Below are 24379 nucleotides of genomic sequence, written 5' to 3'. Positions count from 1 at the left end.
ACGTAGAGTCTCAAATTCCATGGTAAGACAGGTTTTGCGGGTTTGGATTTTTTGGTTGTAGGTTGGTTTTTTTTTGGTTGGTGGGGTTTTTTGGTTGTTGTGTTTTGTTTTGTTTTAAATTGCCTACAACTTTTATTTCTGAATTCCCTCCACAAAGGTCTGGTGAAGAGATGATTGTATTTTACCTATATCAGAGAATTGGACGCTTCCAGGAATGCTGATAATGCTGAGTGCTTTGTATGTGCTACAAAGTAGGTGCTAAAGTAAACAGTGGGTCTCACACCTCCTGATTTCCTGAGCAGCTAACATAAAATATCACAATGATCTTTCAGTTACATCCCTCTTTCTTTCTATCCACTTGCAACCTTGAAGTAGGCTGATCTTCAAAACAGGAATTCCCAGTAAGAAATCTTCATAATGAGCTGAGAAACTGGTCCTGACTTTGAAAACTAGATGAAACATCAGAGCAGCTCCTCAGCACAGATGGGCACTGGTGTTACCTCCTGCCCTGCCTTTCAGACCATAGCACCCACTTCTTCTCAGGGAGACTTCTCTGAAAACTATGACCTTGAATTCTGAAAGCAAATCCAATGCTCCAATGCAGAGAGAACTTCCTTAAGCACAAAACTGTAATTTATTTTGGGGGTTACATTACTGCCTGTCCTGCTCTAGAGCTGGATTACTTTCAAGAATGCGTGAGTTATAGGGCCAGGAGGTCGGTATGGAAAAGGGAGCCTGCATTGGTAGGTACTTTGTGACACAGTAACTGGATACAAAGAAATAAAGCTAGGGGCAGACACAGTGATCCTGGGTCTTCCCCTCCTAGCAGTGACCTGACCTCTGAATGACAGAGCTGGGTTTCGACAGTCTTACTTCCATGCCAAGGATTTTTTACACTTCTAAGCCTGATAGCCCAGCTCCAGCATGTTGGGTTTGATGAGTTTATGAACTCATACTTGTTGCTAATTTCCTTATTGATGCTAATTTCCTTATCTCAGGGAGAAAAACTTGCCACATGATACGTAAATGCAGCCAAGCCTTGTTGGGTGTCTTGTCTAAGGTTATTCTCAGCTCATACACTGGAAAAAAGCAGCTGGCAACAATGCTTGAAGAAGTTGAAAACTGTCGCGAGGGATCTGCCACTAGGGTGGCTATGGGGACCCCAAGTGCAGCAGGAATGGGGGGGCCCAGGCTGGCACTGGTGCACGTTGTAGGGGCTTTGGTCTCTTGAGGCAGTTCTCACTTGCATGGTCTCAGCCACATGCTGTTTCATTCTGTTCCATCTAAGTAGGGCAGAACAGCCCTGTCCTTGCCAAAAGCCAGATTCTTCTCCAATACGTTTTGTGTTTCTTCTCATCCCGCTCTGTCTGCAGACAGACAGCATTCACTGTCCTGCTTTGGGTTCAAATTCAGTTTGCCAAAATGTTCTCTTTCTCTGGGAGTCCTGAAGTTTCTCTTCTCTTTGCATGTGAGTGCTGAAAATATATGTGTAGTCCTTGGCAAGTTGCTGGCACCGTGTGACCTTGTTTGCACCCTTACTTGCTTGAATAGGGGATTTGTATGCCAGGGCTTAGAAAGGGGTGATTTGCAGGCTAGTAAGGGGTAACGCTGTGATTAGAAATTCCACCATCTGACAGAATGCACATTTGACCTGCTAGTGTAGAATAGATCATTACTCTGTTATGTAAATATTTTAAGGTTCAAGTTTGATAAGGATCAATGACAGAAATAGGTGGTGTGTTCCTACCTGTCTGTAGAAGTACTTGCACATATTGCAGTGTTTGGTTTCTAACTGTACAATAGTGGCTTTGATTATAATGCTTTATTAGTTATAAACACAGACTTACTGAATAAATCCTACTTACTCTATTGAATGGCTCTCCATGCCTACATAAAACCATTTAAGCAATTAGAATACTGCTATAGTATTTCTCTATATTGTAGACTTTGTTGTTAGTTCTCTGTCAGCTTTCCTGAATTCCTACATAGGATTTCTGCTTGACCACTACTCTTGGCACAAAAAGGAAACATGTCCTTTCAAGTTTCATTTTATGAAGAGAAAGGGCAGGCGTGGTAACACAGGGTTTCATAGAATTGTAGAGCCATGAAAGTTGGACCTAAGATCCAAAAGCCCTAAAGATCATCCCAAGAAAAGAGGAGAGGGGAGGGGAAAGGGTGTGTCTCTTCTTTTGACCTTTGCTGTCCTCTTCTATGCCAGGATCAGAAAAATGAGACTGGAGAGGCAGTATTTGTGTATCAAAAGAGTAGAAGAGTATGCCTGAGAAATGTGGCATAAGGCATCTTGTGAAGAGCTCACCTCTGTCTTTTTCTAGAAGCCAAAGGTTTGTAAATCTGGTTTCTTTTCCTCCCCTTTCTATATAAAACACAAAGGACTAGGAATCAGTTGTTTTATCTACTACTGAAATGCAGCCATCAGTGCAGAATAACATGAGAGCAATTTGAAAGGAAGCATGGAACACTATATTCAACTGAAACTAATTACCTGATTAGGTTTTGGCCTGGCTGTGTGGGTTGACATCCAGTGGACTTGGCAGCAATACCTGCCTGTAAAGCCAAGTCTAGTCTTGCTTCGTTTAATGACCTTGGACAAAACTTCTGGACTTGCATGCTGAATGCTAAGCAGTGTGAAAATAGGCCACTGATTTAAAGTACCCATAGCTACAGTGGGTGTTCAGTGGGGAGATGGCATGGTTGCAGATAAATGAACTTTTTTGTGGTTTAGAAACACTGATCCATTTAAAGGTGGTTCTCTTTCAAGCATACACTTGCATGAAATTTAACTCTGCATCAGAACATCCTCTGTTTACAGCTATACAATTGTCACTTTTGTTTCCTTCAGCACTTCACTTCTCCCCTTAGAAACTTAGCCCAAGTCTGACATTGAGATGTTGTAGACTTAGAAAATAACCTTAAGCAATATCATCTGTCTGCTAGAGTAGTTCCTTTTCTTTATCTCCACAGAAGTTAAAAATATTAGGTCTGCTTAATTAGGTGAGAAGCATTTGTTACTGCAATTATTGTCCTTTTTTGCATCTTTACTGCAAACACTTTTTGATCTTTTTGTGTCATTGTTTGGAAAGTGACAAGTTTTCCAGATGACCTGTGCAACATCTGAACATTAGACATTAGACACTCTAATTACCAGTGTGATGGTAGTTTTTTGTCTAGGTATCTCTCTAAAGGAAAATAATGAAAATCATTCCAGTGATTAAAATCATTGGAAGGGTTTGAAGCTTACTGTGAGGAGAGGGATACGTCTTTCTTCTGTACACTATAAAAATATTCAGTAAGAATAAAGAAAGATTTGGATGGGAAGCTTCTGTGCACCCACTCCTGGCACTGAAGAGCCGCTCTGTTCTCTTTTCCCAGGGAGAGTGATATGAAATGAACGGCCAAATGAGCAGTTCACTAGTGAGACTTTATAAGTAAATTTAGTACACCTAGTCTGATGTTCTGGAAGCACATTGAGACCCATTACTAAAATGAATTGGACAAGAGCTGGTAAGAGATGCTCCACAGAACAAGACATAATAGACAACCATAGAAAAAAATATTTTTGCCATCTGACTGACTATTTTAACTTAGCAACAAGCTTATGCTGTAACCTATTCCTTAAAATCTAAAATAAATATTGAATCCTCTCATGTTTACAAACCTTTTTAAACCATTTTCCCAAGAGGCCTTGCATTTGTGAAGTTCTCTAAGTTGTGTTTAAGCATTTCCTCTCACTGCAAAAATAAATCCATCAAGGTTTTGGCCTCATACAAAGACAACAAATACAAGCCTGTAAGTGCCATAAGAGCCCTAAGAAACTTAAGAAGCAATTTAAAATAATAAAAATAGTTTTTTGGACACCCCCTGCTACTTCTGTGGAGAATGAGGCTGGGCTGGGACTCAGGGGCTGAAGAGACATGGGCGTGCACTTTGTGTAACCTGGTATTCCCCTCTCCCCTGCCATCCCAAATCAACTCTCACCATCTTGGCAAGAGTTTCTTGAGCCTTTGCTAGCCAGGAGTTTGCCCAGCTGTTTGGCCCAGGATATCACAGAGAAGGAGGAAATGTTTCTGGCTGAAGCTTTTGTAAAACCACCACTTCAGCCACCAAAGCATCAAAGTCCCTGTGGGGAAAAAACCAAGTAGCTGGAAAGTTTGGGGAGGGTTGAGGGGGAGCAGTGTGACTTTCCAAAGGGCCTGGCCTCTTCTTGATAAGTAATCACCCTAGAATAGAGCTAATCTAGGAAAAGTGATGGGATTATCAAGACGATAAGATCTCCACTTCTTCTAAAAGCATGCGTGAAGTATCAACTCTATTCCAGTTCTGTGGTTTGAAGATATGTTTCTCCTAACAGTGCCTTGTGTTGCCTTTGCAGGATGGTTTGGAAATTTGCCCTGTCCGTTCTTCTGATGGCAGCACTGGTTCGAGTATCGGAGGCCAAGAAAAGCCGCCCCGCAGGTGCCATTCCCTCCCCGTACAAAGGCAGTAGCAGCAACCACTCGGAGCGGAGGCAGCAGCTGAACAAGGAGGTGCTGGCCTCCAGCCAGGAGGCTCTGGTGGTCACCGAGAGGAAGTACCTCAAGAGCGACTGGTGCAAGACGCAGCCGCTGCGGCAGACAGTCAGCGAGGAGGGCTGCATCAGCCGCACCATCATCAACCGCTTCTGCTACGGGCAGTGCAACTCCTTCTACATCCCGCGGCACGTGAAGAAGGAGGAGGAGTCCTTCCAGTCCTGCGCCTTCTGCAAGCCACACAAGGTCACCTCTTCGACCGTGCAGCTGGAGTGCCCCGAGCTGGACCCACCGTTCCGACTCAAGAAAATTCAGAAGGTCAAGCAGTGCCGGTGCATGTCTGTGAATCTGAACAGCTCAGGCAAACTGTGAGAACAGGCGCGTAGCTGCTGCTTGGTGTTGTCTCCATCAGCTTTACTGCTGCCTCTCCCCTCCCACTGAGCAGACTGTCCATTTCATTGGTTTGTTTCCTCTTTTCCTTTTTTTTTTTTGGTGTTTTGTTTTCTTTCAGGAGGCATCTCTCCAGCAAGGAAAGGCTCCTTGTCACTTGCCTACTGGAATAACGCTTTATAACCAGCTGTGTTAGGCACTTCACCATAAAGTTTCATTGTATTTTAAATATCATCTGGCAGTTGAATCTTCTGGAGTGGAGCAGGCTCACAGAAGTTGGGATTGATCATCTAAGTGACCAGTTGGCTGAATCCAGCATTAAATGTTTCCACTGTGTGGAGTAAAGCCCTCTGCCCTACACTCCAGTTCCCTCCACAAGCTGAGAACACCTTCCCTGTGCTTTGGTCTGGAGCTTGCTTCTCTCACTTGGAAGTGCTGGGGTGCTGCCCAGGACTGAGGGACACAGATGAGGGAGAGTAACGAGGAGTAATGTGTGAAAAGCAAGTGAGACTTTCCGATGAGGCTCCTCTCCTTAAGACAGTTCCAATTGTGCAATGACAAATGATTCTGGGCTTGTTGTCTGAGCGGCAGATCAGAAGCAAGGGGAAGAGGGTGAGGCGCTGGGTCAGCCACAGTGACCACAGAGCAGACTGAGGGTGGGTTCTGATGCTGTTGCGGTTAGAGTATATTGAACACATGGCCTCTGCAGCAGTGTTTATTTTGTAACCTAGCTATAGTAAACAGCTGTTTAAAGTATTACAGACCTAGTCATGTATATTTTTCTTGTGGCAGAGTATGCCAGCGATTAAAATATGTTAAGAGACTCGGTTGCTAGGTTGGCTGCCTGGCTTAAGATGGACATGGTTTTACTATGCTTTTGGTAGGTTTTTGTATGTTAGATATGTGTGTGTGTGTTTCTTACTCCAAAAAGGACAGCATCCATTTATGACCTTATATTTATGCCTGCTCAAACCAGGGGAGGTAGAAGGGTAGTTGGAGAGAACGTTTAAGGGAATAATGTGTCCCCAAAGGTATAAAAGCACTGTCACACAAAGGACAAAGTTTGGTTATTGCTGGACTGAATACAAAAGCTACATAAGTGTCATCAAGTTTTGGGAGTGGTGTCTCTCCCATGATTGGAAACCATGTTAATGTGTTAGTGTTAAAGGACAAACGCCTCAATCAGTGATGCCGGAATGGGTCACAGCTGTGAGAGCAGGGAGAGAGTAAGTTGTAATTGCTACACTATTGGTGGTCCACTCAGTTTTTGAGACCTGCACAATAAGTGTTGGTGAACACTTGCAGTTCATTTTAAATCATACTATGTTGTTATTCAGTTGATGGAGTTTAACATTTGTCCTGTATATCCCATTTGTTACAGTTCTGATTTGTATTAGTCCCAGCTGCATTAAAATCCTGTCTGAAATCAGCCCCTTCCCCCAAACCAAAGCCAGTGCACACGCAGTTGTCTGAAGCTTACAAATTAAAGATGACACGCTGGCTCCCTGTGCCTGTCGCACAGCTCAGCATCTGCAGCCTGCTGCCGGAGCCCCTCCCCTCTCTGTGCACGCAGCCACATCAAGGGGTTAACATGTTCAGCACTGTCACCAGCCGGGGCTTCAGAGCCACAGGTCCCCATTAGGTGACACAGGCCTCTCTAAGAGGCTTTGAGGACTGATCTCCACAAGAGCCCCAAGCAGTTTACAGGGACTGCCGTTGGCAGGGGGAGGTTGGTCGGCTCTGGCAGCCCTGTTACACGAACAGGACATTGCTTTCTGCTGTGACCTTCCAACATGTCACAAGTGTACAGGGAGACTCCTGGCGCAGGGAAGGCTTTAGGGGCGGCTGCTGCTGCCCTGTGGCATCGTACCAGCCCCAGGATGGGCACAATTCAGACTCAGTCTCAGTCTTGAGAGTGTGGGTGTGGGTGGGATGCAGATGGGGAAGGTGGCAATATAGTCTACTAAGACTCCGGGGATCTCAGTCTTCACCTGAAAGGAATCAACTGAAAGTCAGACACTTTGGACCAGAGAGAGAAGAGCACCCTAGTAAATTCACTTAAGAAAAACGTGCAAGAATCTTTACCTTTAAGCTATGCCCTGCCTGGGTTTTTCACCAGTTTGCAATATGAATATGCTGCAGCTTAAAGCTCCTTCTAGGAGCTGTGTTTATGTAAAAAACTGAGTTGAGCTTGTAATGGTTAAAACTGTATTTAATTCTTGTATTATAAATGAAAACAAAAAATGAAGAAATGCTTTAAGTATAATGTAATTATTTTCTAGGTCAACTATTAAATTATAGATTAAATAATAAAGCTACTCTAGGGTTATATGGCATCCAGGTGTTTTGCTTCAACAGTTTGTGTCCAGCTGCTCTCTAACCAGTATAATCTCCAGCTTCCTTTTCACCCTCCCAAATATAGGTGAATGATGGTTCACCCTGACAGGTTGGGAAAACCTAACTACTTCTCCCCTTGTTTCCCACTCCCCTCAGAAGTACCTGGAAGGCAAGAGAGAAAAATAAAATGCATTATTCTTAGATTCTGGAGTTGATTTTGCATGCACTTATTCTGGGTTTTTTGGTAAACTGACAAATAAAGCTCCACCACTGGCTGAAACACTGCCATCATTTGCCATAGGAGGAGTAACTGACCTAAATAATTTTGTTTAAAATATATACAGATCCTTATGTAACAGGCACTAAAGTACTCATAAGGAAAAAAAAAAAGTTATATCCTAAGATATAGGTGAGTTTTAGTTGTTGCTGTCAGCTCTTGAATAGGTTCAACATATGGCAGTCCAAAGATGGGGTACTATTTTGGGGCTTGTGGTGTTTTTTCCCCTACCACCCCAGAGATAATTCAGTTTCTCAAGGGAAAATTTCTGTGTGGAAAGGGAGCTGTCACATTGATTGATGAGCCTCCGTGTGACCAGAAGAGATGCCTGTGATGAGTCTTGAAAGAAGCAGAACCTAGACCACAGCTAGCAAGGGAGGGCTCTGTCCTTTATGGCACTGTGCTTGTAGGAGCCCTTTGCTGTCTTACCTTCCCTGGCTCTTGCCCAAATCTTCTCAAAGTTCAGTGTTTGGAGACTTTTTTTAGTAGCTGTTGCCTTAGAGAATTAGTGTTTTGCTTTGCCTTAGCTTCCTAGATGTGGGCAGGCTCCCTGCTCAGACCTCCCAAGCACCTCTGTCACTTGGCTCAAAGGGAGCTCAGCCGTCGCCTCCTCGAATGCCCCTCTCTCATTCCCATGATCTCCTGGCCAGTCTCCTGCTTTGCAGGTCATGGATTGCCCAGCGCCCATCTGAACCTCTGCTGCTTGAGGCACAGCCCAGACTCCAGCTCCAGTTCTCTGTCTGTTGCTGCCCAACTGTTGAACCATCATTGTACCAGAGGCATACTCTGTGATCCAAAAATCTCCCACTTGTGGAAGCAAACCAAGAACAAGGCAAATCTCTATGAGTAGATGGAAAAGCTGTAGGTCAGACAGATGCAGTTACTTCTTAAAGTGGACAGGTGCTAAGGACAGGGAAAGGGAGGAAGACAGTGCATGTTAAGCTCAACCACAATTGAACTGCCATGTTGGCAGGGCCCCAACTTGGGGTGGGTGGCAAGTGAAGTTTTTAAGACAGTAAATTTGAGCAGCAGCTGGGAATAAATGAAATAACAGTGCTGACGCAATAGGGACCCTTTATGTTCAGAAACACAGCATTTTAACAGCATTTTTTTGAGGCAATGGACTTACCCCTGGATGCTCTTTATAAGAAGAATATCAGATACAGGAACAGATGGGTCAGTTGTAAGCAAGAGAATAACTCAGAAAACCTGTTCTGTAATGAGAATCCTCTTGATGGGTGGCAGACATGAATGGTATTGGGGCATGGTTTTCTCTTTTCTCCCTTTTCTGACTTGTTTACACTTTATTCAGAAAAACTCAACTTCATCAGTTTTCGCTGATTCTACCATAGTAGTTTAAAATGATTGTAACTGAAGTAACTAGTATAGTGGATTTGTCACAAATTTGGCTTTGCTTTTAACCTAGAGGCTGCAACAAGATAATTGCAATGCAATGACTTGCTATATGTTCTCTCAATGAAATTAATATTTGCTTCCAACTTTTTAAGCTGATCACTGAAAAACTGGGCAAGAAAAAAAGTGAGTCTGTGGAAGATCCTTCTAATTATTATTCCCACTGTCCCAGCTGGTTAATACTTAACTAAGTTTTGGAAGTGTTTTGGGATGATGAAAGGTGCTACAAAAAAAGCTAACCCACTACAGTGTCACGACGTGACAAAGTGCCATGCTTCTGAAAGGCTTTAATTGGCAGGCAAAACAACATGAATCCTCTTAGCTCCTCATAAAAAACCAAATTGTTCTGCCAGCATGTCACATCTGCTGCTCAGGTATGAAAGTCCTTCTTTTGCTGCTGCGTTTAAGTAACAGTGAGCAATATGTGGTGTTAGCAATCAACAAAGGCTCAGGATTTTGTCTGTGAGAACTCTTGTAGAATTAGGGCCAATACTTCAGTGTAGAGTGCTTGAAGTTGCAGTAAAGAGGGGGATTGCAGTAAATGAGGGGGGAGGAGACCAATGGGGGGTTCCTATCCTTAAAAAAAAAACAAAAACCAAAACAAACAAAAGAGCATTGGTCCAGAATTCTGTAAAAAGTTGAGTATGCTGCTAAAAACAAAGAGCAGAAGTGAAACTTGTGCTGTGAGAACATTCCCTTTGGATGCTCTGTAGGTCAGCTGTGGTGCTGCACATAGTGGGCTACTTTGCATGGAGGTATGAGATAAGTTGGAGATAAGTTATGTTCTATCAAATAGGCTGTGTCTGAGTAAAATGAAAGAAAAATCCTTGTAGCAGCATGTGTCTTAAGATCATAATACAGTTCCATCAGCTGCAGTCAACCTTTGACACTTCCGAAAGAGAGAGGCTTGAAATAACTTCATCCATGCTGCAGATCCTGTAGAAAGGGTATGTATGTGACAGATCTAGGAGGTTGCTGAACCTTTTAGGAGGTTGCTAAAACACTTGTATATATAAAAAAGGATTATAATATGCAGATTAACTTCTCAGTGCATGCATGTTTTTACCTTACTAGCAATTTCTTGAGACTGTTAACTCAGCAATGTAGTAGGACCAGGTTACAAACCTGAGCCAAATGTAAGGCTGGGAGGCATTCACAAGCTGGAGAAGTGAGTTTTACATAGTCTCCTTGGGTAAAGAACCTGGAGCTCTCACTACCACCACCTGGGGAAAAGGTAGTATATCCACATAACTGGGAATTACTGTCACTACCCTTCCAAAAGGCAAGCAAAGAGAAGTCTTACTTCCTCTGCTGTCTTCACAAAGGCTCCTCCTTGATCACAGGACCCAGAACGGGATGTGGTGGTTAGGGAGCAAATAGTTTGTAGCACACTACAGCATAGCCAGAGAGTGACAAGGGAAGGCAATTATTTCATTATTATTCCTTTTATTTTCTTATAAATTAACATTCTAAAAAAATTGGAATAGAAACACTAAATACAGTATTGCACATAGTGATCTTTGTTAGATGATCTATTATTTCATTTAGTATAGTAATATACATACTGTAGGTACTGAAGAGAACAGGAAGGCTACAAATGAAAACATGCTACTGTATCCTTGCACTTAGGAGCAAAGTTAGGAGGAAAAGACTATTGTTTACATAAATACAAACATGGATTTGAATCAGTGCCATTAAAATAGCTTTACTCTTTAAAGTTTTTCTTTTTCCATAAGTTAGTCGTAACAGCAAATAATCTCTTGTTTTCTCTTCCCCAAATAGTAATGTTACTCCCATCAACACAAAATTTTAGAATTCCATTCTTGGTAATTTATATCCCTGCCAGAAATTACTGTTTGTACAGATTTTCACATAGGTTTATCAGCAACAGGAGACTTGCTTTTCACACAGTGAAAAAAACCATCTTTTCTAGTGCTTGGTATATGTGAAGAATAACAGATTCCTGAGGTCATATTTTGCACTTCCTTTTATGACACCCTGTAGAGTATATTAGCCTCTGAACAGCTCGGAATGTCTCTTGATGTGCTAGATTAGACAGGGAATGATGCAACCCAGCAGGTTAGAGCTCATTTGCTTTGCCCCAGCGTCTTTCAGGCTCCAAAGCTGTGAGCACATACATCCAACTGAGTTTCACACACAGTCTGTTTTCAGGAAAAATTAGCTTAGAAATAAAAACGTTGTCAATCAAACTCATTGGTTTGGGGCTCATAAATAAGGACTGGAGGAAGGAGTTGTTATCAGTTGATCAGTCCAAAACTGATACGGCAAATTCTGGATTGCAAAAAGGAAGTAAGCATGTGGTCTAAAATGGAAGCCCTAAGTAGTATATTTCAATCATTAACCTCTTATTCAGGGACACTGAAAGCCTGGAGGAAATGTCTGTAATTCTGTTAAGTGTGAAATTGATGTCAATTAGTTGGTAGTCTATTGTCTGTCACTAGAATTGGCTACTGTTTTCCATAAATGTTGTCTCCATGTGCATCTTTTAATAGCTCTCTAAAGGAGTTTTAAATTAACTGTAAAGCTAATTCCAGAAGGGAAGTCATGTACATGTGGCCAAAAGCCTGACTTAAGTGATCAGCAGTTAAAACTATACTATACCTTCTAAAGTTCATGTAAAAGTATTAGCTGCTTTATATATTAACAAACTATAATAGCCAAATCTCTCATACTCTCTATCATACTTCTGTGCTTTTCTGTATTTTTCTGCTTTTTCTTTTTTTTTTTTCTTTTTTTTTTTTTCTTTTTTAGTGCTGGATTTCTGACCCCCATACCACCTGGCATTCACTAACTGGCAGAAGATGAAGTAAAAGTATGCTGCCTTATCGATTTTAAACATAGTTACAGTAAACATCTTGTTCCACAAATATTTAGTCATGGAGGGCAACCAAACAAGTTGGGAAAGCATTGATTATACTGTATAAACAGCACTTAACAATTCAAAATACAAACTACAAATGCCAACATGAAACGGATACAAACAATTCACTAGGAGTAACATTTCTTTCCCTAAACTAAGTGCAGTGCCATGAAGTATTTGTCAGATGTTGCCAGTAGGAATGGAAATGTTTTACTGTACCAAGTAGCATTCTTATGAAGTTCAACTTAATGCAATTTTCAGCATGTTCAGAACTGATGCAGATACCACTTTTTATGCATGCTGACTTGTCCTATTTGTAATATACCATACACTTTACAAAATACCATTTTTGAGTGGCAAAGGAGATACAGAGTACAGGGAAGGTGTTTCAAGTCCATACCTAGTCTATTGCTGGGCACTCCAATAAAGTGATTACATTTGTGAATGAATGCACAATAACACATCAGTTGGTGGAAAACTAGAGAACAAAATGCAAAGTTTAAAAGGTCAGTGAAGCAAATGATCAGGATGATGTAGTTTCCTTCCCTCTCACTCCCCACCCACAGGCATGTTGAATTTTGGTAACCAGGTAACAATGGCTTTTGAATTTCTTCTCTCAGATTTTCATACTTATCTTTGCTTTCTGAAAAATAAAATAAAATTTAAAAATAAGGACAAAATTTGAGTGTACACAAAACCAACTTACACAATTATGAAAAGCATAAGAAATACATAGGCAAATGCTAGATTATATTTACTGTAGCACTGACTTCACAAATAAACTTTGAAGCTAGAACTGAAGTAGACTACAGCTATGCACTGCTTGTGAAATATTTTTGTTTACTTTCCTTTTCACTCATCAAATTTTCACTAATACTGAAGGTCCCTGTTTCAGTGCAAAAAATAATGATAATTAAACAAATAGTTATTTCTTAAAAGAAATCTCTCAATGTCTTCATATAGAGCAGTATGTAAGTTAGATGGAGAACTCCCAAAAATGTTACTTTGGGTTTTTTTTTGAAATAAAATGTTGATCTGCTTTTAAGTAAAATTGATAAAATGTAGTTTATAACTCCTTACCAAGCTAGCAATCCATTTACATTTCTTGTGACACTAGCTACAATCAACTCTCTCTAAACATTCAAAATAAGAAACAATAAATGCAATATTATTGCTTCCTGTATCAAATTATATTAGTTAGAGTACAGAAAATTACCTCATGCTTCATTTACAAGATGTATCACAGATTATATGACTACACAGCCATGACTACAAAGCATGAAAGAATTAAGTCATGTCTTGGGGTGGTGGGGAGCAGAGGACAAAGAGAGAGACAGACACATGAAAAAAAATCTTCTAATATTTTTCAAACAAAAATGATGGCCAGTTGCTACAGTTTTGAATTAAATGTGAGGTACCAGAATAATTTTTCTGTAAAATCAGTCATGATGCTTACAATGGTTAGGCAATCATAGGGGAAAAGTTTCATTAAATGACCAGAATTACTCCTCTATTATCACTGAAGTTATTTACTTGTTTTCAAAGGAATGGTGAAAGCACAGTATTATCTTTTTCTAGTGTTTCTATTCCAAACAAATCCATATCAGTGGATCAGAAAACACTGTATTTGATATAGTGATCCAGCTCAAAAAATGTGTAATTATCAAAATTCTTCCTTTCATGCTGTATGTGTAGAAAAGAGAATGAATACAAACAGAATAAGCTGGAAGACCAAAACTGCCTTTCTGCCTTCTATGTGCATCCTACACCAAGACTAGGAAGAACAGAGATTGGCTCAAGTGGGGCAATAATAAACTGCTCTTTCTTGTGCTACACCTATTTTGTGGAGTAATATTCATAGGCAGATTTCAAGTTTGTTAATTTAACACCTTTAAGAAAAATGTTAAACATTAAAGAAAAAAAAACAAAAAAACAACCCAAAACAAAAACATAGATCAAGAATAACTTCCCTATAAAATGCAAAGAGAAAAAGATGAAACAAGTGATATAAACAGAAGCATTGCTACAAATTTTACTTACGATTCCAGAGTCATGTTTTGGTCTAATATTGTACAGAGACTTCCCCTTTTTCTGCCTGCAAACTTCCTCTGCTTCTTTGACTCTGAAGAGAGACAAAATCTCTAAATACTCCTGTACACCAACAACATTTACAAAGACAACGCAGTACAAAACTTACAAGTTAAGGCCTGAGGACACAAGTGGATAACTTTATTCTCCATATATTCGTTAGCATGCTCCACAAAATAGTTCTTGCACTCCAGGGCTGCTGTAGCCATATCCGGCACTTACACGGACAGGCATAACCAGTTGAATAATCAATTCTAGTTACAAAAGCAATCAGTACTTGGTGCAGCTGAAGATTCAAATGTATGAGGGTTTAAAATACACTGGATGATATGAAGTTTACATTTCAGAGCATTCATACACATATTGCTAAGAAAACTCCTTTTCTTTTTTCACTGTTTAAAATACTTCTTCATCTATTCCAACCCTCAGTATTTCAATTACAGTTTAAACAAAGTTTGTCACCAAGCTGTGCTCCCCTCCACCCATTTTTTTTTTTTGTATTTAAAATGGCAAAATAGCTTAACCTAAATTTCCAGTCTTTACTCACAAACTTTAAAAAAAAAAAAAAGGAAAATTTCTATGGAACATGATGTTTAACCCAAGGTGATGCATGTGACTGCACGCATCTCTTTAATTCCAAAGCTGAGGAACCTCAAGGCTTACGTGACCACTGGGGATGAATGCACTTTGGCTGTTTGGATGTAAAGAGAGGGGGAGATTCTAAAAGTAAGGGTCTACTTAGTGCTCCCTGACATGGCAAACAGTACCAAATTAGGACCTTGTGAAAGGCCACCACATTTTTGGTGAGAGAAATATCCTTTTTCATCATGCAGATAGAAAACAAACTGTGAAAGGCAGAGGACTACACTCAGACTGGGAGCCTGCCAGAATCCAGCTGATGAGTTCAATGTCACACTGTAAAATGTTTCTTTACAATTTTCACTCATTTTACATATCAACCTTGTAAACACACATGATTGCTGGAACACTGATAATACAGATTTTTGTTATGAATTCTCTGAGCTGCAAAGACTTAGATAAACACTTTTTCTATAAGAGAACATTAAATCATGTGAGAACTTCAACTTTTTTAATAAGAGATGAGATTTTTTTTGATAAATAAGAAAGTAGAAAACAAAAATGTAAATCCTATATTGGCTTGATCTTGCCAAAAATATGGACTTGAGATGGCATTTAGTCTGACTTTTCACCATTATCCAAGAGTGAAAAAAGAAACAACAGCTGAATGATACTAAGAAATCATATATCCTTGGCTGGTTCCTTGCAGTTCATCTCCAGACCACTAGTGTGCCTGTTATGTCACTGAGGCTACACACTGAGAATCCAACTTTGTGTTACTATTATTTTTGAATATTTTTGTGTGCGTGATAAGGGCCAAAATTTTGAAAATAAAACTCCAACTGAGTCTGCTAAGCATTTAAAAAAAAACCTTCGTATTCATCTCTACTTTATTCTACTTCACCAGACACACCTTGTTCTTTTCATAAGTTTCAAGTTGATACATTCCAAAATTAATTTAAATGTCAGTTATTTTCCAGCACTTCTACAACCTGCCCTCTTCATTTAATGGCCTTGTATATCTTGTTAGTGTAGGGAGACCTTCATGTGCAGAGGTGCGGGGGAAAAAAAGTTTTGAAACCTCTTATTTCAAGCTGTAATGCTTTCTCTCTGACTGCAAATCAGACAGATTGCAGCATAATCTAGAACAAAAATGTCAAGCAGCCAAGTAATTCACCTTCAAACTGTATATAAGTAGATTCAGTAAAAGAGGCAGCCAAAATGTGGTGATAGCTTCAAATAGAAAATTATGGAAATGATGCAGAATGGAGAAAAATTCAAAGACATTTTCTTTTCTCTATGGCAATTTTTCTTCTGCTTCATGTCTACTTTTCTCCAAAGGAGGAAAAAATATCTGTGACAATGATCTTCCCATGATCTTTTCTAAACATTCAGACACATTCCAACCTATCAATAGCCACTCTTATGAAGTCAGATATAAAATAGCAAATCTATCACATCATTTCCTCTTTTTCAAATACAAGTACAGTTGGCTCCCCTCACTGTAGACATAATTTAAATAACAAAACGAAATCTTACATGTGTGTAAATTAGTATGAAACCCCTGTATGTGTACAGGGACTATACAAGTACTATTGAGTTTATCAAAATGACTGTTTTATCAAAGCAGTGGAATATATGCAGGCATTCAGACTACTCAACATGCAAATGGCAGCATATGCAACGTAAAAAAATATTTAACAAACCAGTTCTCACTGATCTAGATGTTATTCTTTGGGAATGCCAGGGAATCTTCAACTCCACTCTTTGTCCCACCTAAACATCCCCCTTCTAGGATGGATTACTAACTGCCTGCTAAGGTCACGAGACAACACAGCTCCCTGTGGGTCTCATGTTAATTCAAAACAAAAATCCTCACACAGTAAGGAACCCTTGATAATGCAGCTCTTTTCTAAAGACCAGGCCCCATTAAGTGTCACTGTCAGCGTAACACCTCTACATAGTCTGCTTCAATTGAGAAACAGCTTTTTGGAGAAAGGCTGTCTCTGCTTGAAACAGCAAAATGTTAATAACACGCCACCCTGTGAAGGAGGAAGTCAGAACTTCTGTGTCCCTGAGATAGCCCTTCAAAAATGATCCACAACCTCCAGACTGATAAGTGACAAGCTTAAGGTTGTGTTTCCCAAATTTCCAGTATTATGTAAGAGGTGCTGGTCTCAATAGTATGGTTGCAGTTCTCAAGATTTTGGGAGCTTTATGAAATTCCTTGGAGTTTGAGCCTATTTATTCGTACCAAGGGAAATACAGAAGATGAGAAGCATTACTCCCTAATGTACTTAAGGCTGAGAGCTAGTAACCACCCAGTTCCAACCATATCCCTGACTCACTGTGTGGGTTTGGGACAGTCCACAGCCTCCTGGCTCGCATCCTGCTCTCTGTGCAGGAAGCTCCAAGTGGTTGGACAGAGACTCAGTGAAGCCCATGTGACCCATACATATGCTTCTTCAGCAAGAAATGCCCTGAGAAATGTAAAGGTAGCACACCAAAGGCTCATTTCAAGGAGGTTTAGTTTGTGTACATATTAAATCTGAAAGCATGGACAACTGTATAAATCTACAGCTGAATCTAAAAAAGAAAAGCCAGCAGACTGGTGAAATAGAGACAAAGGCAACTATTAGCCTTCCACAGGGCCAAATCATAAACCAGTGATTGTGGTTAGCAATTTTGACAGTGTGCAAATATATTTTGTGAAGGCTGATCATTCAGCTTAATTAAGATTTTATTAAATGTAAAATTAAAATAACTTAATCCTTCTGGAAGAGGAAAAGGATGTGTTTTGTAGGAGCACCAGCAACATTTAAACTGTGTGACCTGGAGAAGCAGATAAAAGGTTACATTTGAAGTAAGGGCAATAGTCTTTGTCCAGTTGGAAAATAATTGCCACTGGCAAGTTTTTGTCATCTTAGGTTTTCTCTACTGGCCACAAATGTTTTTTTTTCATCTTTCCATGAAACTAACAAGATTTAGGCAAAAGCACATTCCTTGTCAGCTCATGGCTGGTTCAAGCCATATTTCTCACAATGGCAAACAAATTCCTGTGTACCTTCCTCTTGCTCAGGCTTTTCCTGCACTACTTCCCACTGACTTCAGTGGGACCCTGATCAGCACGGAGGTGCAAGACAATAATCTAAGACAAAAAAGTGCAAAAATTGCATGAACACTATTGATTATGGGTTAACTCAACTGTGGTGAGTTAATAGAGCTTTATAAAGAAACTAATGGACATAATTCAATAATGGGAAGAGGAAAAAAGGATTTTTGGAGAAAACAGCGCAAGACTCCCAACAGTCACAAAAGGAGAAGCAACAGAAACACAACAACATATTTCCAAGCTCCAGTCCAAAATGACACTACCACTGTGCCAATGCAGAGCTCAAAGAGCAAAAAAACAGTTAAAAAGATATTCCTAGGAAAGGGGTAGGTATTCAATTTTCAGGCCTTCTGTGGAAAAAATAGGCTGCCACTGGGGAGACTGTGGAAGAAAAGTCTGAGGAAGGTGAGTGTTCCCCAGTTCTGAGAATTATAACCCTTAAGCAAAAGCAGGCATGTGATAGATTGATTTATTGTTCAGAAAATCTGTTTTTACTTAAACTATTTAGTTCTTCACTACTAATACTTTTCTGTTAGAGAAGCTTTTGGTCCCCTCACAGAGCCAGCACTCTCAACAGCAACCAAATCCTCAGAAGCAGGACAGATCTTCCAGGCAAGATCTGAGAGTGAGAGAGGAAGATGGAGGTGGAAAAGACATGGTGTGCTCTTGGAAAAGCCAGGTGGTACCCTTAACTTGATAAGTGTGGTGGGAATGACTTGCATGCTTGCAGCGTGCTAAACTTTGCTAAACTGATGCTCAAGCTGTCCCACCTCATACTTTACAACTACTTCTCAAAATCACTTTATTTCAGCAAAGTGACTTTGGTTCATTTACTATCAATCCCTGTCCCATTTTATGCCAATTCTGGCTCAAAAGTGAGCATATTAGTTTGACAGAAAAAATAACATCAGCTGTGTTACCTTTAGCAATTTTTGCGTCTTATTCTTTTCCCAAGTATTTTCTTGATTTTGTCTTAGTGAGCACATAATTCTACAAAAACTAGAGTTCTCAGCCTAGACAACCAGAGAGTTAATTATCAACTCTCACTGTAGTAATCTGAAGAGCAGAGCTATTCAAACCCAGGGCAGATTCTATAAATACTTGTTAAGAGTGTTCATCACTTGAATCTCCTTAAATAATAGATTTAGCTAAAGCATTTTTCCCATTGTTTCAGAAAGAATATACTTCCAAATAGCCCCAACAATAAGAAAACATGTAGGGAACATAGAACATTGGGCGATCAGTGGATCTGTTACAAAAAAAAAAATTAAACAAAAAATCTACAAGGGAATGAATAGCCAGTCACTTACAGAGCCTAAGAATTATCGTCTTGAAATCTGCTACCTAATAAGACTGAGTCTATCAATTGTCACCTGTAAAAAAATAAATAGTTTCTTATTTCCATCATAATAAAAACTTTTCTCCAGCACTATCACCTCCTTGTACCTCACATTTATTGTGAGACAAGCACATAAAAATCATTATTAAGTTTAAAGACAGCCTGTAAGATGAATAAGCAAGTTTCACTTCAGCATGCACACGGGAAAAAGAAACCAGACATGGTTAAAAACCCAAAAGACAGAATGTTTTTATCTACCTTCTAGACCAAAAGCCAGCCTGGCCACAACCTTATCAAGGCTTTGAGACTTTCTGTCATCATTCAATCCATTGAAGGGGCAGCCACTTCCCTGCCACTAAACATTAATAATTTTGTCTGAAGTATCTGTGGCAGACAGATTCATTTCTTACTGGCTCCATCTAGGCTTGGTCGCCTCACACTTCACTAGCGAGCACAGTGACATGACAAATGTAATCACAGTGAGAGGACTGGAAAGTTGTGCCTTAGATAGCAGAGCTGCTCGCAGAAACTTCCACGATAAAGTCAGACAGATATTCCTTATACAGTTGCCAGTATAGTTTATGAAACCCAAAAGAAATTTTTCTGCAGATATTCTGCATTTTTAAACACAAAACAAAGCTGAGGCCAATACTCTTTATACTACCAAGTGCATATTATCAGTTCAATAAAAGGAGTGTTGCCAAAATATTTTATGTAGCTTTGTCTGGGTTGAATATTGAGTTAAACTTGTTTATAATAATAATAGTACCTTTACATATAAAAACAAATAAAAAATCCTCCACTAAATTATCAAATGCCAAATGTCTTTCAGATTTCAAGGGCAAAAAACTTTAAAACTCTCTCCTTAAACTCTTCCAGGGTAATGTTCTTATATTTTATTTGTTGACTAAAATATTTAAATATTTTTTGCTAAGGGAGAAACCAAAGCATAAAACCCATAACGGAAAATTACAGTTTCCAACATAAAAGTTGAATAAAAAAATGTAGAGCTTTTACTTTCACGCCAATAGGCTTGAAGTGATGACACAGATATGATTCAGTAACTGACTGCAAAGACTTTATATAGATAAGTAGTACACTGTAATGTACCTGGTCCCCTCAAACAAACTAATGAAGCCTAACTTTAGCCTACCAACAGAGAGATAATGTATTAAACTATCCTGACATCCCTGCTAGCTCCTTGCATGGTTCATTCAAGGACCATAAAGCAGACAGTGGCTGTTGGAAAGACACAGTGATTAATCATAATTTAACCCAGAGGACCAAAGACACAGAGATTAAAACATTGTAATCTGGCCATTTAACATAGAAAATAATCTGTAGCAGGACCCTGAATAAGATACCTCCTCTGTCAACAGTGCAGACATTGGGGAATACATTTAACATTTTTTTCTACTGTGCGTCATGTCAAATGGGCCTAAAATAAAGCTTCAAGGCCAACTGAAATGAAAATTAGACTTTCCCATTTACAGTCTCACTGTGCTTCACCAAACACTTAAAAATATTCTGAAAGTATTGTAATTCAGAAGTAGTTTCCCTTGGTTCTCTCTGGCAATCATAGTCTTGATGATCTAGGGTTCTGCTCTTGTCTATGAAGAGATATACAGATATGAGTAAGTAAAATAAAGAGAATACTGTGCAAAACATGATTTAAAAATTATAATTTTAAAATTCAAGAGAATTTCACATTGAAAATGTAATGAAATAAAAGAATTGACCTGTTAAAGAATGGCTGTGCTTGTAATAAAATGCAAACATACATATCCCCACTTTAATACATTTCATGACCTTTGTCATTAAATTGTCAGAATGGCCAGTATTGCAGGCTGTTCCTGGCTACCTTCAGGCAAGATGAAAATCACTTTTCTACAGACTTGACATATCAAGATTGAAATTATTCTAAGAAAAGTTAGTCATCACCATCCACTGTTTTTCTTGGAACCGAAGCCAGGTTGCTCTCAAAGAAGCTGGCTACATTTGGGCTATTTGATTAGGAAATCTAACAGGAAATGATAAGGAAAGGGAAGAAGACTAGAAGTGAGGTAAAACTGGTAGCATAATCAGCAAGCAAAAGAAACAGGAGTGTGAAACTCGGTGTTAGCTGTAAAATGTTTTTAAGCAGCAGATGGGGTAAAAGAAGGCAAAAACCCAACAAATAGAAAAGGATAAGCAGGGTCTCGGTAAACAGACTACATGGAGAAGATGATTCTTAAAGAGAATATGGAAATATATCCTGGACAGAAGTGTTGCTATAATGGGTATGTTGGGGCTACTACATTGGATAATTGATAGCTACCAAATTGTAGTACAAGCAAATATGAGATATGAATGAATAAAAGGGATCAGTGAAGAGAAAACAGAAAAACCTGAAGTCAGCTGGAGAGCCACAACATTAAGAGATCTCCAGTGCATGAGATGGGAAAGTAAGAGGCCTTGAACTTTGCTGCATGAGGTCAAAACTGCCCATCCATCATCAGGTAACAACTCAAAAATTATTGCAGACATCGTTAGGTTCTTCTCAAGTATGTAAGAAACCCCTCTGATATTAGACTATTCCCTATACTGATGGCATGAGACACGCACAGAGCCGTGCACTTACACTTCATGGATGTTGCCATTTTGCCAACTCCATGCACTGGTTTAGCAACCTGCTGGAGAGCAAGGAAGTTCACATCCTTGATAGTTCAGGATCAGTCTGGGTTACAGTAGGTTTTAAGCCTTTGTGAGCATTTCAAATGTTTGGGGGTTGATATTTAATGACAAATGCTGCTTGTTTGTAAAGTATTACAATGCTTTATTGCACCTCAAATGCCAAAGTGATCCTTTTGCCTGGGAATAAAACCACTAACAAGTATAACAAGTGTAGTGCCTGACAAAAGTTTTGTTTAAATTTTTTTCATTATATAATTATTTTCACCAGTATACAAGTAATTATTGAATATGCAGCCCCTGCTTTTATCATAGACAAATGCCATTCTTTAATCAAGAGGTGGTGAACAGGAAAAGGTTAAAAAGAGATTGAAAAGATCACATGTTAGAAATAATGGTATCCTATCCTATCACTACAGATTTGACTCTCACACCCAGTCTGACATTACAGCCATAAAAACAGTCTGTAAACTTCATCATGAAATGATGATTCTTAGCTACCCACTTTTTATACAAAATACACATACTAGGATGCAACATGATGTGCCAGCGTGGTACAACACCATCACCAGAGAGATACTACTGAAGAACCCTTTGCTATTTATGTGAGGGCCATTCTGGAATCCAACCTCACACAAGTCACAAAAATTAGGAAATATTACACATTTGGAACTAGTTTTTTACTAGATCCTTCACTTTTTTTAATATTTGTAAGCACCAGTTGGCTCACAGCTGTAAATGGAAATATTTTTCCTGTCTTATAAAACACAGGATTGCTTAAAATGTTAGACTAAGGTATTCAAAAGGATTTTCTACCAAAGATCCAGATGGAGAAATGTATCTCCAAATGCTTTTTTTCTCACAAACCTTTCCCTCAAAAGCAATGCTAAGAAATGAAAGTTCTGTTCACCTCCCCCTAACCAAAGTATGATGATGTATTAATTAAAAAAAACCCAAACATAAAAAATAATTGCCAAAAATGTCCAAGGAAGAAGAAAACAAACCATACGTGTTAAGCAACCTCTTTTATCTGGACAGTAAACAGTGTCTTTGTGAGGTACTGCCTCACAGCTAGCTACTGAATCTTTTGTGTGTTTAGGCTTTTTAAAGTAGATTTTCCAGGGCCCATAACAGTATATTCTGATCAGAAAACTATTCAGGTAAACAATTTTGAAATACTCCCAAAAACTGAAGATCCATGTAATTATTCAATCAATGTAGAATTGTCTTCTGTTTTGAAATGTCATTATAACTGAGTTGTAAACCCATGCCTACCAGCATGCAGCTCACTTGGTTAGAGTGTAATAAACACATTGAGATTAAAGCTTCCAAGAGACGTCAGAAAATGTATCTGCCCATGACTACTCACCAACATAACACTTGGAGCTTTCAGTTGGCATTACAGGAGCATGCCAAGCAAAATGTGACCCCACTAAACATACTCCACATGTTCATCATTTCCTTCTCATGTTGCAGCTCCATATACATTTTTCTTCTGTTTTCTTCCATCTCTGCATTTCTTTGCAAGTACCTATTCCCATGTCCCTCGATGTCTCACTCTCAAGTCTGATTCACTGGTTCATATTATAAGCGTTAAAAAAATATCCCTTAAATTACTCTGAGAGGACATTGCTCGTGCTATGGGATTTAATGCCCTCCTCTGCAAGCAGAAGTGGCAGCTTACCAATATGCTCCTCACTGTGCAACGTACAGATATCCCATGCCAGACTTTAAATTGCTCAACAGCAAGTTTTAAATCATCCTGCCTAGGAGTCTGTAGGGAGACATACCAGTCTTTCTGCAGAGGGAGATCAATGAGCTGTGGAGACATGCTGGCCAGGAATCTCCCTTTCATCTAGATATACACAGTGTGACACACCAGGTGCCAGCTTAACTGCTATTCTTACGGGAATGGGCAACTTCTGCATTTGAGAGATGAGTGCATTTTTCTGAGTTTATAGATTATTTTTAATGTGTCAAAGATTTATCGTGGGAGTTAAAGGTTGAATAAAGTCAGCCAAAAGAAATACTCAAGCTTAGTGTGATGCAAGGTATCAGGGACTTACAGAATTTTACCATTTTGTTGATCCTGCTTATGAACTCTCCTCTGCTGGCATCCCTGACACAGCCTCTGCTCAGCAACACAACTCATTACTAAAGGCAAGTGCCTTTGTGTACCTTATACCCACATTTACAGGGGACCTCTGTCTGCCCCTCACTCCTCCTCCTCGAGCTCTCCCATCTAGAAATACAACTAACACAAGGTAAATCTTTTCCAAGTTTCACAGGTCCTCTAGAACAGCAGTCTAAAGAGAGGAAGCACATCCAGAGTTGGAGAGGATTAACAAGTGTAAGCACCTTACTCGCACCCAGAGAAAGGGAAGGGGGAACTGCAGGCCCTGCACACGAGCTTCTGCCATATCATTGATCCTTTTCTAGTAAGGTCTGAACTGGTATGTGTGACCTGATGATACTAACGTTTGACAGCAATGGAACTTTAAAACTTAAAATTTCCTAAAGGACTCACTGCTTTTTGCTACTGTAATGAGCCAGGGTCTATTCCATGGCCATAAAGAAAAGACGTAATCCTAAAGATGAATCATTGTTGTCCACAGCAATATGAGATTTTCTGATAAATAATGGCATTTTTATATCTTAGTTCCAGGACCACCAGTTGCTTAACTTTTTAATTTTTTAGAACATTTCAGGACTTCCTCCGTTGGATGTTGCTTCATGAGCTCTTTTTATCTTTCATTCTTAGGACAGG

The 24379-nt window shown here is 39.5% G+C and overlaps 2 protein-coding genes across 4 annotated transcripts in view; one reads left to right on the top strand and one right to left on the bottom strand.

Moving 5' to 3' along the window:
- The window catches only part of GREM2 (gremlin 2, DAN family BMP antagonist), a 41557-nt gene extending 34312 nt beyond the window's left edge, over positions 1-7245 (top strand). The window contains exons 1-2 of one of the 2 annotated variants that reach the window (XM_054514431.1): positions 2222-2342; positions 4391-7245. In XM_054514431.1, the coding sequence (XP_054370406.1) occupies positions 2275-2342; positions 4391-4898 (576 nt within the window). In that variant the 5' untranslated portion in view covers positions 2222-2274 and the 3' untranslated portion in view covers positions 4899-7245. Of the gene's footprint in view, positions 1-2221; positions 2343-4390 lie in introns of those variants that run through there. The other variant, XM_036381272.2, reaches the window with a different exon arrangement.
- Positions 7246-10369: 3124 nt separating this feature from the next.
- FMN2 (formin 2) overlaps positions 10370-24379 on the bottom strand; it is a 152969-nt gene continuing 138959 nt past the window's right edge. For both annotated transcript variants that reach the window (XM_036379618.2, XM_036379620.2), the window contains 2 exons: positions 13865-13946; positions 10370-12467 (listed from right to left, as the gene is read on the bottom strand). In XM_036379618.2, the coding sequence (XP_036235511.2) occupies positions 12441-12467; positions 13865-13946 (109 nt within the window). In that variant the 3' untranslated portion in view covers positions 10370-12440. The remainder of the gene's footprint in view (positions 12468-13864; positions 13947-24379) is intronic.

This window comes from Molothrus ater, chromosome 3 (assembly GCF_012460135.2).
Source record: "Molothrus ater isolate BHLD 08-10-18 breed brown headed cowbird chromosome 3, BPBGC_Mater_1.1, whole genome shotgun sequence".
NCBI classification, from domain to species: domain Eukaryota; kingdom Metazoa; phylum Chordata; class Aves; order Passeriformes; family Icteridae; genus Molothrus; species Molothrus ater.
Note: the sequence above shows the minus strand (reverse complement) of the source record. Positions and strands in the feature narration are given on the sequence as shown.